The 14,953-nt window shown below is 29.8% G+C and overlaps 1 protein-coding gene across 4 annotated transcripts in view; it reads right to left on the reverse strand.

The window, feature by feature from the left end:
* Positions 1-233: 233 nt before the first annotated feature.
* LOC143239985 (Golgi-associated PDZ and coiled-coil motif-containing protein-like) overlaps positions 234-14,953 on the reverse strand; it is an 81,839-nt gene continuing 67,119 nt past the window's right edge. For 2 of the 4 annotated variants that reach the window (XR_013021490.1, XR_013021491.1), the window contains 2 exons: positions 11,717-11,911; positions 234-7,785 (listed from right to left, as the gene is read on the reverse strand). Coding sequence is in view for 2 of the 4 variants with exons in the window: in XM_076481714.1 (XP_076337829.1) it covers positions 7,746-7,785 (40 nt within the window). In the remaining 2 variants the exon portion in view is untranslated. The remainder of the gene's footprint in view (positions 7,786-11,716; positions 11,912-14,953) is intronic. The other 2 variants (XM_076481714.1, XM_076481715.1) reach the window with 1 other exon arrangement.

Here is a 14,953-nt window from a genome sequence, read left to right on the forward strand (position 1 = left end):
GGCATAGATCTTTACTATGAGTAATTGAATATACTTAGGTGTCTGTCAATTGATATTTGTGAAGTCAAAATAATATTCAATGATAACTACAATGAATAAATTAACATAACATGGAAGCCACTGTAGATAAAACTTTATATTATGAATTAGAAATTGTATTACATGTATTAATTGGGAGCTTGTTTCTAAAACAATAATAAAATAATACACATTAAAAAAAAAGAACTAAGTCATTACTTCAGAAATACTTTTATTCTCAGAAACACCTAGTAACAATTTACCTAATTTTTGAAGTGGTCATTCAGTAACTTCTATACTAATTACATATTTGAAGCTGAAAAGTGTAGATACTTACTAAGAATACTCAGTTTCAAAAAAATAAATAATTACATTACAAAGAACCGAATAAACTGACTAGGCAAAGAAAATGCAGTAACATGTCTTGATCAATCAAAACAATGTTTGAAAGCACACTTTCCCTTACACTTCTGTTTTTTTTTTTATGTATGTAAAAGGATAAGTAGAACAGAAATCAATTAAACAGAGATTAAAATAAACATTTCCATCTTTAGAAATTAAAATTTACAAAAAAATGAAAGGATATTTTATCTTCAATCAGCATCTCATAAACCAACTGCATTTCAATCCAAATAAACCTAATTAATTTGATTTCAAAGTTTCCTCTCATATTTAATATTTTCTGCATGTAATGAAGCATGGCATGTACTCACTTATAACACTGACACTAATGCTAAAGAAAATTTTTTTCCGATAGTTATAAAAATCTTTGATGAAATGTTTCTTGGCAATTTGGTCCATCATTTTAATTTTCAGTTGCTAATGTTTTTATATACACATAGTCCTACTATATTGAGAATGAAATAATTCTGTAACATTCACATATTTATTAAGCTTAGGCAGAGCATGTACACAACTACAGTGTTAACTTTCTAACAGGCTGAATTTTAGATGTAAATAATGAAGCATGTTGGATTTACAGTGTCATTTCAATTGAATATTAGTATCAGATATTGGTTAATAGTAATTTACAACAGACAGTCAGAGATAAAAACACAGACATTCTTTTGACAGCTTTACATTTCAAGAGGTTCAATCTAAGGCCAATTTTCTGTTTATTTAAAAATGTCTTCTCTAAGTAATGTCAGCTTTTATTGAATACATATAACAAAAACAAGAGGGATTCTCAATAGTCACCAGTAATACTAGTAATGGGGTGCACATATAATCAATTCAGTTTTATTATACATTAGGATCTCTACCAGTGTACCTTTAACTGAAATTCTTATAGGAAGGATTACAGTAGATGAATCTTTGAAATTCTATGCATGGTCAAATGCATCAATTAAAAGTGTTTGACTTCCTGAGTACAAAACTGCAATTTGAGCTGAAACTGGTCAAGAGATAATGGTGCTATAAGCTAAAAGTTTATACATGAAAAAAAATCAAAACCATTCTGTATAATCCATGGCTAACAATAAAAAATACAAGATATTTACATTAATGCTAAATGGTTGGTTTATCCTTCATTTATTATCTAAAATAATTGAAGGAATGAAATTATTCTTTTATGTGTGTATGTATGTAAATGTTTATGTAAATAAAACTAAAAGCTGCATATTTTCAAGGAAGATGACAAACAGCTTCAGATATTTTTGTTTTTTTAATCTATCTGATGTTTCATCCTGTATCTTTCTTGAGGGTATCTGAACATCACAGGTTACAAAACTGATTTTAAATTATAGTAACCAAAATAAGTACAATGATAACATACAAAGGTGCATGGTGAAGCATACTAAAAGTACTGTCAAACACTTTGGAGTCATTGATCACAAAAGTTAATGTAAAAAACAGAAACAAAATAAACCATATAAATAATTATAGTTTACATGGGTCAGGCATTGTACCTTTTAATAGAAGGACATACTTTTCTTGTCAAAAAGTTGGCAAAAATCACAAAAGTTTTGATCCAATAAGGTGTCTTTGTTAATTATGTGATGTACATTGACAATGTTCAGCAGTAGTTACTTCAAGGCTGGCAATGGCATGAACATGTTCTATGAAACAATTATGTACTGGAAGTTAGGTTCACTAAAGTATATGGCTGAAAACTGTGTTGACATTTCACAGACAGTGCCCTTAAGTGTGCAAGATTACTCTAAACCATTGTTCTTAGTAAAGCACTTTTTAGATTTTACAAGATTGTTGTTATTGAAGGCTGGACAATAATAATATCCTTCATGCTTTTACCAGGTTCCTGTATGATGTGTATATTAAACTAGATATTCTAATCACTTGAAAGAGAGTAGTAGTTAAAGGTTCATACATAAAGAGCATAACCTATGAAACAGTGTTTTGATATGATGGTATGTTTTTTACTCTCATATACTAAAACCTTGCAAGTTAAAAGTGTGAATTGTCCTAGTAATGTAACTATAAGAATAGCTACTGATGTTGCAGATTTTCCAATTCTTTAAGTTGACCAATAATGATATCCCATTTAGTAGATGGTGTGAGTTAAAGTGTAGAATAATGGGTTTAACACATGGTTTAGAATATAAGGTACTAACAAGTTTGCTGTTTTCAACAGTCAGAGTCTCCAAAACTGAAAGAACCTCTCATACAGGAAGAAAAAGAGAAGTATGAAACCTGGTGGCCAGATATGTCATAGTTTTTGGATGAAGATAAGCTGAACTCTGTTGAGATGAGAGAAATAAAACATCTGAAGGTACAAAACATTGGATAGGTGTGAGAATAGATCCCAGGATAATTCCCCCTCTCCACAACCAAGTAGCCACAGCCTCCAAAGAATGGAGGAAGGGAAAGAGAAAATATCTCAAAAAACAGTTGAAGATAGGTCTAGAAAGGAATGCCAACCCCACACCATGAATATGGTAAAAGAGAGTTCTCACAATGCCAATAAATACAAGATGGGCCATCACTGAGTCAAAGGGATGGTAATACACAAAAGAGGTGGATATAACATAGAAAACGATGGCAATGGGAGAAGGGGCTGAAAGAAATGTGTAGGAAGGTGTCTGACACACCGACCATGACCAGCTACAGAATTGGTGAAGACGCTCATATATGGGATTGGAAGGAGGAGGAACAAAAAAGGGAAGAGAAAAGAGGAGCGAGGCCAAGGCAAAGAAATGAAAAATGACTGTTGTAAGAATTGAAACTGATAGCAGAAGAGATGGATACCCACAGAGTCTAACATGCATGACTGTCCTTAAGTACAAAAAGTGATGAACTAGACTACCAATAAAGGAAAAAAATAATGAATGCCTGGAATCAGGAATGGAAAGGTTTAGAGGAGACTGATTTAGAAAAGGAAAATGAGTAAAAGAGAAGGCCAAGAAAAATGAATAAAGCTGGGAAAATAATGAGGACAAAAGCCATATAACATTAGTTGAAGTCTCAATGGAGAAAGGAATACCATTGAAGGCATTTGGAGAAAAAAAATGGAACCAGATTAATAATAATTACACATGAAGAAATGAGTACAGCAAAGAACATAACCTGGACAACAATGTATGGAGGGATAGAGCAGCAGATGTGGAACAGACCAAACAGTAAAGGGATGAAACATCTACAGAGCCCCATATAAAGCACAAAGAAATACCCCAGATAAAAGACAGAGTTAATGGAGAGTATACAGAAGGATAGAGTGAAAAATAAAATGCAAAAATTAGAAACCAAAAAACAAAATACAAGGTAAAAAGCTTAATCCTCAAGTTGACCAGACAGATAACAATAACAGGAAAAAAGTCTACAAATTAAGATAAAAGGAGTCACAAATGTGATAAGAATGAGGCATTAGGACATAAGAAAAGAGCTACAAAAGAAATAGTATAAAACTAATAATCAGCATGAAGACCAGATAAAACCAAGAATCAAGGGTCAGAAACTGAAAAAAAGAAAAAAAAGAGAACATTGGCAAAAAAAAGATGGAAAGGACCAAACCTTACAATGAAATTCAGAAAGAGGTTGAATGATTAAGGTCATGTGATGAAGAGTAAAGTTTCCATGAGTGCAAATACTTAGAAGTTGTCGTTCATGGAGATGTATTGCTTTTCTAATGGTGGAGGGGTTTTGCTGCATTATGATGCCATTATGCAATAGTTAATTCACATGGAATTAGGTAGGAGTTGCCTTAAAGCTAATGGTGTGCAAATCTCTCTGGCAGATGTGTAAGGAAATTAGTTAAACTGTATGATGATGCGAGTTATCTCAGAATTCCCTATTTTGTCACTTCATGGAAGGTGCAGTTTCCATACATCTAATCTGATGTTATAAAATCTAGATGTATGCTTTGAAAGAATTTACAATATAGCAATGTCTAAGTGTACCGCAGTCTCTAATAAGGCTAGCAGGAATTCTTAAAGTAAATGGTACTAATGGAGAAACTTGTAAGAAAAACAAAACCTGTAATAAGAAGGAACATTATTATGATTTTGTTAGTCAGCCTTTGTCTTTAAAGGGCAAACTGGATGTCATCTGCAAGGCTGCTTCATTTGTAAAATTTAAACTTCAAGTACTTAAATTCCTCATAGCATATAAAAAGGAGATATAACCAACAGTGAATGATTTAGATATTACTTGCCAAGAATAGCTCACTGGGATTCATCTGTTCAATTGTATACATTAAAAGAAAAGTTTTTTTTTTTTAAAGGAAAGTGGTTTTATGTATTACACATGTTTGGAAGATAAGATTATGTAAGGGCTGGATCCTTGGTTCAACTTTCTAATGAACTTTAGTAAAATGAGAAATAAAAGTATCAGGTACAAAGCATGCATTTTCTTACTTGCCCATTATTGCTCAAAACTTGTTCAAACTTCAATGGTTAAGCAACACTAATGAAGTAATAAAAGCACATGTGGAACTTGTCACTGCATAGCTCTGAAACCAATACTTGAATTAATCAATATCTGGTTCTGAATCCCCTCAACCCAAAACACCTTGTTTGGAGTTTGATCAAACAGATAAGTCAACAAAGTTAACTTCTTTGAAAAAGTTCAAAAACTTTAAACATCTCTTTAAGAAATTCAATATAGCTACTGTACTTTCAGTTGGAATTAAAGGTCATGTTTACTATAATAGCTATTATTCTTTTCTCAAAGCATAACTATCTCTCCAATAAAGAGACTTTTATGTTTATTAAAATCACTAACTTCAACTAAAGCATTTTATAAACTTCTACCTTTTTTTAAAAAAATATTTTTAATCTTTGGAGGTAAAAACCATGATGTAAAAGCATTTTAAATATCAAGTTTAGTTAAATACTTTGTACTCTAGTACTGTGGAACCCCTCTAAAGCAGCCACCTTTGGGACTGAGACAAACTGGCCTGATTAGGGGGGTTCCACTGTATTTAGTATTTTGTATCTAAATACTTCTCGGTTAAGGTTTCATATTTAAAATATTTTTCTAAGTATTTTGACTTATCAGTGGTTTTCTCTTGTCATATCTATGACAACACTTTCTCACTGATATATTATAATTCACTGGTAGTACAAGACATTCTGTCATGCCAAGTCATAAAATACATAGAAAATATGAATCTGCCTCTGACAAGTCTAGATGTTGTTGCCAATCTTTTTTTTTTGTTAAAACCTGAGTTTTTCTCAGGTAAAATCATTTATATTCAAATTTAGTATGTATAAAAAAATATAAAGGGTTCCAACACATTATACTCCAGTATAAAGTACTTCAAGTTTCATGAGCAGAAACTTTTACATAATGTACATATTTTAAAAGGCTCACTAGTCTAACCTTTTAAGCTCTAATAACCTACTCAAAGAGCCAATCATATTTTCTTTTTTTTAATAATAAAGTAGAAAGTAATACCATTAACCTGAACAGTTAAATGTTATTCTATGTCAATTGCTTACAAAATTAAAGGAAAATTATTTACCATACTCCTTTTTTGCCAAATAATATACTAATAGCCACTGCTTGCAGAAACAGGTGAATATAAACCAAATTCCGACATTCCTTGAATTCTATCATATAGTTTCTTAATTAGCCTATTTTATAAATAACTGTTAACTATTTTATTAAAAACTGCTACAAAGACTATATTTTAAGCAATAGTTGATTTTTGTGACATTTTTTCTTTAATTATTCTAGTTAAGAAACCAATCACTTAAAAATAGATGTTATATTTTTGAGAAGTAAACTATTATTCTATGATAAATACTTAAAAAGTAAAAAAAAATATCTTCTCCTACCTCATGATATTGAAAGCTAAGAAATCGGTCTATAAAAACAGCAAGTTTGTGAAAAATTGGTTGTCAGTTTGTGCAAAAATTTTATTTCTTATTCTACACTTATAAAACTATAAAAAAAAAAATTGTCCCCAAATATTTTGGTCCTTAATCCATATTTAAACACCCAGTAGCTCTTGGTCTGACTTAAATTTGTTACAAAGTACAATAAAATATTTATTACTGTTGTTCACACAATTTCCCTTTGTTTATTTTTTAATAGGCAGAAAAAAGCTAAAAGACAGTGTCATTTCCTGGCAACAAAAAATTATAATCCAAGCAATCAGTACTTACATCTGAATGTTACACAAACTGGAAATCTAAACATTAAATTTGCAAAGAATATATGAAGATGTACACATCATTTCTAGTGCACTGATAATTAAAACTATGAACTACAAAAACACAACTCTCTCAACAACTAAAAAAACAAGTGCTGATCATTCTATCCAAAACACTTCCATTTTTTTGTACTTTTAAAATATTTTCATAAACACACAACTTGGTCTTTAGATTTTTAAAGAATTATCTGCAGCAAACCCATTTTTTTAAATTAAAGAAAGAAGTCAATGATATTCATCACACAATACAATAACATGGCTAAATAAAGTGTAAAAAAACAATAAAATACTCAAGGAAATTGTTAATATGATGACCAACAAAAACTCTAACTACTTAAAAATTACACAACATAAGAATAAAATTATCCAAAATAACACTTTTCAAATGTAACTGGAAGCATCAGATATGCAAGTGTAATATTATTTTAGCATAAAAAAGACCATTATCAATATGCCGACTTATCAGGCAAGCTGATGCTGTAAAGTTGATATTCTGAAAGTACTAGCTCTTGAATAATTTTCATATCTTTCTAATTAACATCATTATCTAATTGATTTTGTTTTTGATACACAATTTACTTGCATATTTGCCTCATTAGTATTAGTTAATATAATTTTAGTACAAAACAGATAAAATTAAAATGACATTCTAAAGCAACCAATAATGATTCAAACTTAAATTTCTTCCTTAGAAGTCCAAAACTAACTGAAAAATAAAATATAAACTTCATTTGTAGTAAATAATTGACATTCATACATACACATATAAAACAATATAACACCCACTTTTAGATTCACTGTAGTTGTAACTTAGTTGAAAGTTAACAACCTCTAATAATCTGTGGAGACAGTTTTATTATTTTGAATTCAATATACATGTTCTGATGAGAAAAAAGTTCAGATTTGCTATTTCTTTTGCTTCACATAGATGTAAACTAATGATACTAAAACATCCATAAAATTTGTAATTTTTTAAAAATATGTTTTAGAAACAAAGCTTCAGACATATAATGACAGGTAGATTGGTTCAACTAAAAGTGCTCAGGCAAGTCAAAAATATTACTTGTGCTAATATCAGAAAAGCTTCAATACTATATTTCAATGAGCAGCGACTTTGTTATTTTGTTGGTTCCTCTAAATTTTCACATGGCTGTTGCCTGCAAAGAGTAGAATAATGTGGATATTTAGAATATCATTGATATTGGTGCTTTTTAGTTGTAAGTCACAATTCACAGATTTTAAGGCTCACATTTAAAATATACTGTACAAATATATATTTCTTTGCTTAATATGACAACCTTATTCAATCTGATTTGTCAAGGTTTTGTAAGATTTAGTGTAATAAATAAGTAAAGAGGATTAAACTGCTTTAATGAGTACACAAATTTCTACTTGTGATGTTACTTACTTTCCTTCTACAGTAACTGAATGCTATTATCAGAACTCATAATTCATTAAATGTATTCACAAACATAAATTTCAATTTTAATTCTCCATTCTCCAAACTAATGAAAATTTGGATTTTTCACAGCAAATATACTTAGAAGTTTAAATCTATTTTAAAAAAAACTAAAAACTACATATTGTCCTGTGAAAATAATATTTCTGTCATCCACACATGGCACCAAACACCTATATAGCTAAACATAACTGTCATTAATCCCACAAAGATTTCCAGTGCATAGAAATACTTGCTTGAAATGCATGATTTTAATATTGTCTTTGTAAAAGAGCCTAGTAAAAATATAAAGATGTAAATAAGAAGGACTAAATCAAATCCATTCCTGATAACAGGCAATTTGAAGTACACTTGATTTTTAAGTACATTTTTTCTTAATACTTTTATCTTTCATTAGATTTATAATGAATATCACATCTGACTTTTTAAAATATTCAGAATGATGTTCAACTATACAATGAAAGTTATAGAAAATTTTATCAAGTTACTGGAGCTAATTAAGAAAATTTTTCAGTACTTTCCAGAATTATCAATATAATGTAAACAGTTATATATGCTATAGAATAGAGAGCCAAAAATTAAAATAGTATCTGTTTCAAAATTATACTTAGAATGTTTTTGGGTAAAATTTTTCTTCAGATTAATGCATAACTTTAATATATTTTTAAGTACATACATTCTATAAACAATGTTAAAATATTATTTGTAACAGTACTACAATAATTCCATGTTTTGTTTCAACAGTGGTATTAGGAACATATTTGACCAACTGAAGCTGCACACATGGAACACTAGGTGCTTGTCATCACTTTGCTGTGAGTAGTGAATTACAGCACAACAAAACAAAACAGCATGTTCATATGTGTTTGTCAATCATTTTCTTATCTGTTCCACAAAACATCTGAATGGTAACTATTAGAAAATGGGTAAACTAATTGGGCTATCATTTGAACATTTCTTCATCACATTTTGGGTGCTATTCTAGAATGATGCAAATTTCTATTTTAAGACATTTTTTTGCAGCCTCAGTAAATGGGTTGGGCATATTGGCTGTATATCAATATGTTATACAACTAGTTCTTAATTTACACAATAGTTACATTCCAGTAACTGGTTGGATAAATCAAACACTATTTGCCATAGCATATACACAATGCGTGCAATCCCAATGGAAATGTCATTAGTCAAGCCTTAATATACTGAAGGAGTGCTGCTTATGCTCATGTAGTCATCAAAATATACTTACAGAAAACATCAACTCCAGTGTGAAGCATAATAAATTGATTTTAATGACTTTGTTGTAAGACCAAATGGACTCCATAACCATCTGGTTACTGCAGAGATAAACATAATGTTACTGTCATTGTAATGTCACTTCAACTATCATGTGTTGTGTCATCGTGGATGTTATCATAATAAAGCATCTGCATCAGTTAAGCCTTCAAACACTGTTATACAAATTGCCCCAAAACTACATTAATCCAAATTTGCAAACGTGTAAATTGAGAAATGGTATTATTCCATCAATTTTGTCGATCCACAAACGTGTGAAATGAATTCACATAAATTGAAAAAAAAATACCTGTATTATCATTTTCTAATGTGCTAGCAGTGGCATAAATTAATCTTAATATTTAAAATGACTTGTACTTACAATTATTCCACAAAAGATAAAAAGAATTCTGTGTAATTTTGAAAATGTACTGAAATGCAGATTTTATTTGTTGGATCTTTTTGGAACTTTTCTTACTCACTGACTGAATTATTAAGATTATTCTAGAACTGCAATACAATAACTACTGTTGGTTAAAAATTACCCAGAAAAGGAATTCTATTGAAAAGCAATGAATTATTTTGTAGGATTAACATTTTTTAAAAGTAAAGTTGAGAGGTCAATGTTATCATTAATGAAAGTGAAAAATTTTATCAACAACACAAATTTTTAATAAATAGTGAAATGAGCTTTATACTGACATATTGTTACCAACCAAACATGACAGCATCTGGAAGAGAAAGACTGGGATTAGAGGTTTATAATTTGTTCTCAAGTTGGTAAAGTAGCTGGTGAAACTTCTTAGTCACATATTACAAGATTAATTAATCTTGTCCTAGAAGTTTTGTTATTATGAAATAAAAAATTCAGGGAAAACATCGGGCCACAAACAGCATCAGTCAAAATGTCATCCCTTTAATCCAGATCAGCATGTTTACTTAATTTGATAAAGGTTAAATCAATTGTATGAGTAAAGAAGATGAAAGCACTTCATTTTTCACACCATGAAAATGGAAAAGAGCCAGAGAAAAGCCTTTATTAATGTTGTGGATGTATAATGCATGAAACATACTGTGGCCATTCACAGGTGACATTGACAACTTGAAGAACTATTACCACAAATATGATTTCAATCTGTCAATACTACTTATAGATGTAATAAAAGTTATTTTAAACCATCAACATCACCTACAAATAGATACGTAAAACTGTAAGTTCTATAAGTGCAAGAAAATGCCAACAGTACTTCTAAAAAACTACTTACAAAAACACTCCATTCCATCAAAACTTGGCAAAATTTATTTACCTATTATGATTTGTTTACAAAGTGTCTTAAACATTTTTAAATTGCAAAAAAAGTTCTGATTACATTTGTTAAAGAAAGAAGTTCTGGTTGTTGGCTAGGGAGATTATTCTGATATTATTGATGAATGTGTTGTTAATGTGAAACTCAAAACTCATCTAGATCCTTTAATCTTTAGCTCAATTAATTATGCTATTATCTACATTGTTTAATGTTAAGCAAGAATTTATAAACAATGACCAAGCAGAAAACATTTCCTTATAAAACCCAAGAATAAAAGATAAACAATATCTTAAAAGAACTATAAAAGCAAGTTTCACCTCATCCCATAATGTAATATACCTAATCAATCAATGGTATTAAAGGTTTGATTTTGAACTGGATCAAGCATGTGACTTCATTATGCCCATTGCCAGTACCAAAGGGCATAAGGATCAGTTAAGTGTTCATAAAATGGTAGCAAATTGTAAAACATGAAACTGTTTAGTTGGGTGAAAAAGTTATGCGAGATTCAACCTAAGCTGTGGAGTCTAAAAATATCTCTCTCCATAATAAGAGTATAGGACTACATAATCCTTGTACTTTATGTACTGTGATAATAATCTTTATCTTTTGTTTTTAAATCACATGCAATGACTTTAACTTGTTCACTTAACTCTATCTCGACAGATATTCCTATGATTAGAGGTCAAAGAGCATGGCATCACATCTTATATATGTAAAAACAGCTGGTATGGATAGAGAAAGCACTATGTAGAGGAGCAAACAATGCTTTGACCTTCTTCGGTCATCGTTTTTGTGTCATCACATCTGTAAACTTACATTCATAATTTTATTTAGCTACTACATTATGAACATATGTCAATAAGTTTTGTATGAAATAGAGATTAAATGCAAATTTTAGTACTATACAGTAGTTAATTTCTTAATTTAAATGTAGATATTGATTTTGGTTTCATGTGACATACTGAATGCAGTTTTGGTTCATATTTGATATTTACGATATCCAAACACAAATTCTTACAAAATAAAAACTCAAATTACCAATCTGACCTGCTAGAATATAAAATTAAAACATCCTGTCTTTTCTATTTGCAGAGGTGTCACTTTATTTAATGAGTCAAACAAACTGGCTCCATCCACTCCTTCATTTTTTGAAAATACTCCCTTATGTGTACCTGCTTCTCTTTCATGGCTTAACAAATCAAAAGCTCAGAATCTCCCTCCCCACATGGTTTTCTCAGGCTCCTGGAGTTGGAAAATTCCCAATAATTTTACTTTTTGTGCCTTAACCACGAAGGAAAGGATAAGTGAAAATACTGTTCAAAATATCATTTTTTAAGACCAATAAAAACCTTAGTTACAAAGCTTTACAGTGGACTTTTGTAGTATTAATGTTTTAATTTATGATTTTTTTATTTCAAAATGGATGTATAAATCCTAAAAATTATTTTGTTTTGCTTCCTCTACATATGAAATTTAACAAAGCTTAGCAAATTATGGCAAGTGGCAAATGACTACAAAGCTAGTAGGTAGAAGAAATTATTGTTTTTTATACTTTATTTATTTTTCTATATTTTAATTAAAATAACTAAAATTAAGGAATTTTACTATTGGTTGTGTTGGCATGAATGCCAGTGCACCATATCATTGCAACTTCTGTAATGTTAGTCAGAAAAATCTGAAAGGTTAATAAAATAAAAATAACAAATTACACTTTTATGAGATTTAAGCTAATTAGACTAAACATTTGTGGTTTATCTTATAATTTGCAGCCATTCTAAAATGAAAAAAAGTGTAATTTATATCTATTTCATAATTTTTTATTGCAGATACAAGGTCAGTCAAATTAACCAAACCCATACAGAGACACAGTATTGAAAATAATGGAAGAAATATAAAGTTTTTGTATAACAAAAACATTTGATAATAACTTGGAGGTTATAAAGATTTTATATGTGAAATTTGCCAATTTTCTGATGCAAAAAAGCATTTTTAATCTTTAAGTTAAAATTACTCTTCATGTTGGACAGTCAAAATTTGAAAAGAAAAAATGCACAAGCAAATAATAAAAATAATAACTTTAAAATGTAATAAAAAATACCTGACATTTTCTTTACAAAAGCCTTGTAATGTTTGCTGATAATCTATAAACTTTTATGAAGATATGCACACACTATTACAAGTTATATGATGAAAACTATAAAAACCACAAAATGGTTACAAGATTAGTCTGTGGGACTGAGACCATAGTGACAGAATTAAGAAAAGATGTATGTAAGAGTAAAGTTGGTTACTGATGAAGGTAGGACTCTTGTAACTAATGAGAAACAGTGTGGCAAAAACATGGGAATATGGAGCAAATGGGAATGGAAAGTAAAATTTGTAAGCTGCAAAACAATTCTTAAATCACATCTTTATCAGCGTAAAACTGTCCTTTTGCATTTTAAGTAAAAAAAAAAGTAAATAATTATAACAACTAAAAGCAAAATACAGTTGTAATGTTTTTAAAAATGAGTTGTAAATTAGAATAAAACTTAAAAAAAAAACTCAATTTCTAAATGATAGACTGAGAGTATAATTAAATGATAGTCTAAGATCTAAAAACCATAATAGTAATTATATAACAACCTGAAACTGGTGAAATTACAGTTAAATTCAAATCTTTTACTATTTGAAATTAATAGTATATTTAAATGAAGAAACTTGATTTCTGAAATTTACTAACAATCTTAAATAATAGCTTATATGTATAATTGATGAAAAAAATGACTAAACCAAAATCCTAAATTTAGTGAATGTTATGTTAAAAACATTTAATAACAGACATTTTTGGCAGCATCATTAAATGTCAGACTATAAACTGTAACATGTTTTAATTTAAAGCCATCACTAATAATATACAGTAGAACAGTTAATTCAAAACCCATGATTGGTGAATTGCTTGTTCTGTTGAGCACACAGCCATGCAATGAGATATCTATGTTGTGGTCACCAAGTTAAAAGTCTATAAATCAAACACTAAGAAACAAATACACAGCAGTATTTTCCTGCCCACTGAAGGTTCTGATATCCCAAGTGTTTATGCTTAAAAAAACAACATCTCTTAAAGCAAGGTTTATTTCCAATGCATGTGCTGACTTACATTTTAGTTAACATTTTGTAATAACTTCCATCACCAAATGTTTCCAAAATAACCTTAATTTAAGAAGTACTATCTGATGCTACCTAATTTGCCCTCAAATCATTTATACTTAACATTTTGGCATATCCCAATTACCTAAATCAAATGATCTGTGTTTTAAATTAATCTCAGATCTGTCAAATGATGCTTTCTAATTAACTATAAATGAGCTAGTGTTTCCCAGTTACTTTCACATTCAATGGTTTTTAACTAACTAATGTTAAGTAAGAAAAAGCATCAACCTGAATCAGGTTATGTAATACTCCAAGAGATAACACTATAATAAATTGGAAATACAAGTTTGTGCAGACTTAAAATTAAAATGATCAAATGTGTGTACGTATATATATAAATATATATACTTACATAAATTAATATGTACTACCAAGTGATTAAAAACTATTTAATTAAAAATGACCAACAACAACAGACAAAAAAATTGTAAGTAAGAAATATACAATTATTGGTAATTCTCTGAGAATATCATCTGCTCTGGTTTGGGTGTTTCTAGTGGTTAGCATGTTGGGCTGAGATTGAAGGGTCTGGGGATGCAATAACTGTTCACTGGGCAAGTTTCAAGAAGTGAAGTACAATATACACAAGTAATGAAATAAGATACTTACTTGTTAAAGATAATTACTACACTACAGGATGGTAACTGGATGAAGGCAATATCCCAAGGGAGATAAAACTGCCAAACAGTGTAGATAACAGAACACAAAGATTTTTGGGTGTAGTTTATGTTCCAGTCTGGAGGATCTAGTTAAAAGGTCATCAAAAGTGTGACACTAGAGAGTAGGTGAAGTGGTGGATTTGATGTGATGAAATATTTCACAGCCTGCAACCATTGCCATCCACAGAAGAATAAACAATACATAAGAGATTACGAATTGATCTAGTAAGCACAGAGGATAAATGATCCTTGGAAAAAAAAGGGGTTACATAGCAAGAATAAATGATAATTGGAACCATAAAATGAAGTCATGCATGCCAAGTAGCACCTGACCACCAAGAATGGACACAAAAGGCAATCAGAGTCAGTTCAATCATGCAGAAGGCTAAGATTGATGGAAAAGATATGGGGAAAAAAAACATGATTTTCCTCC

This window comes from Tachypleus tridentatus, chromosome 13 (genome assembly GCF_004210375.1).
Source record: "Tachypleus tridentatus isolate NWPU-2018 chromosome 13, ASM421037v1, whole genome shotgun sequence".
NCBI classification, from domain to species: Eukaryota; Metazoa; Arthropoda; class Merostomata; order Xiphosura; family Limulidae; genus Tachypleus; species Tachypleus tridentatus.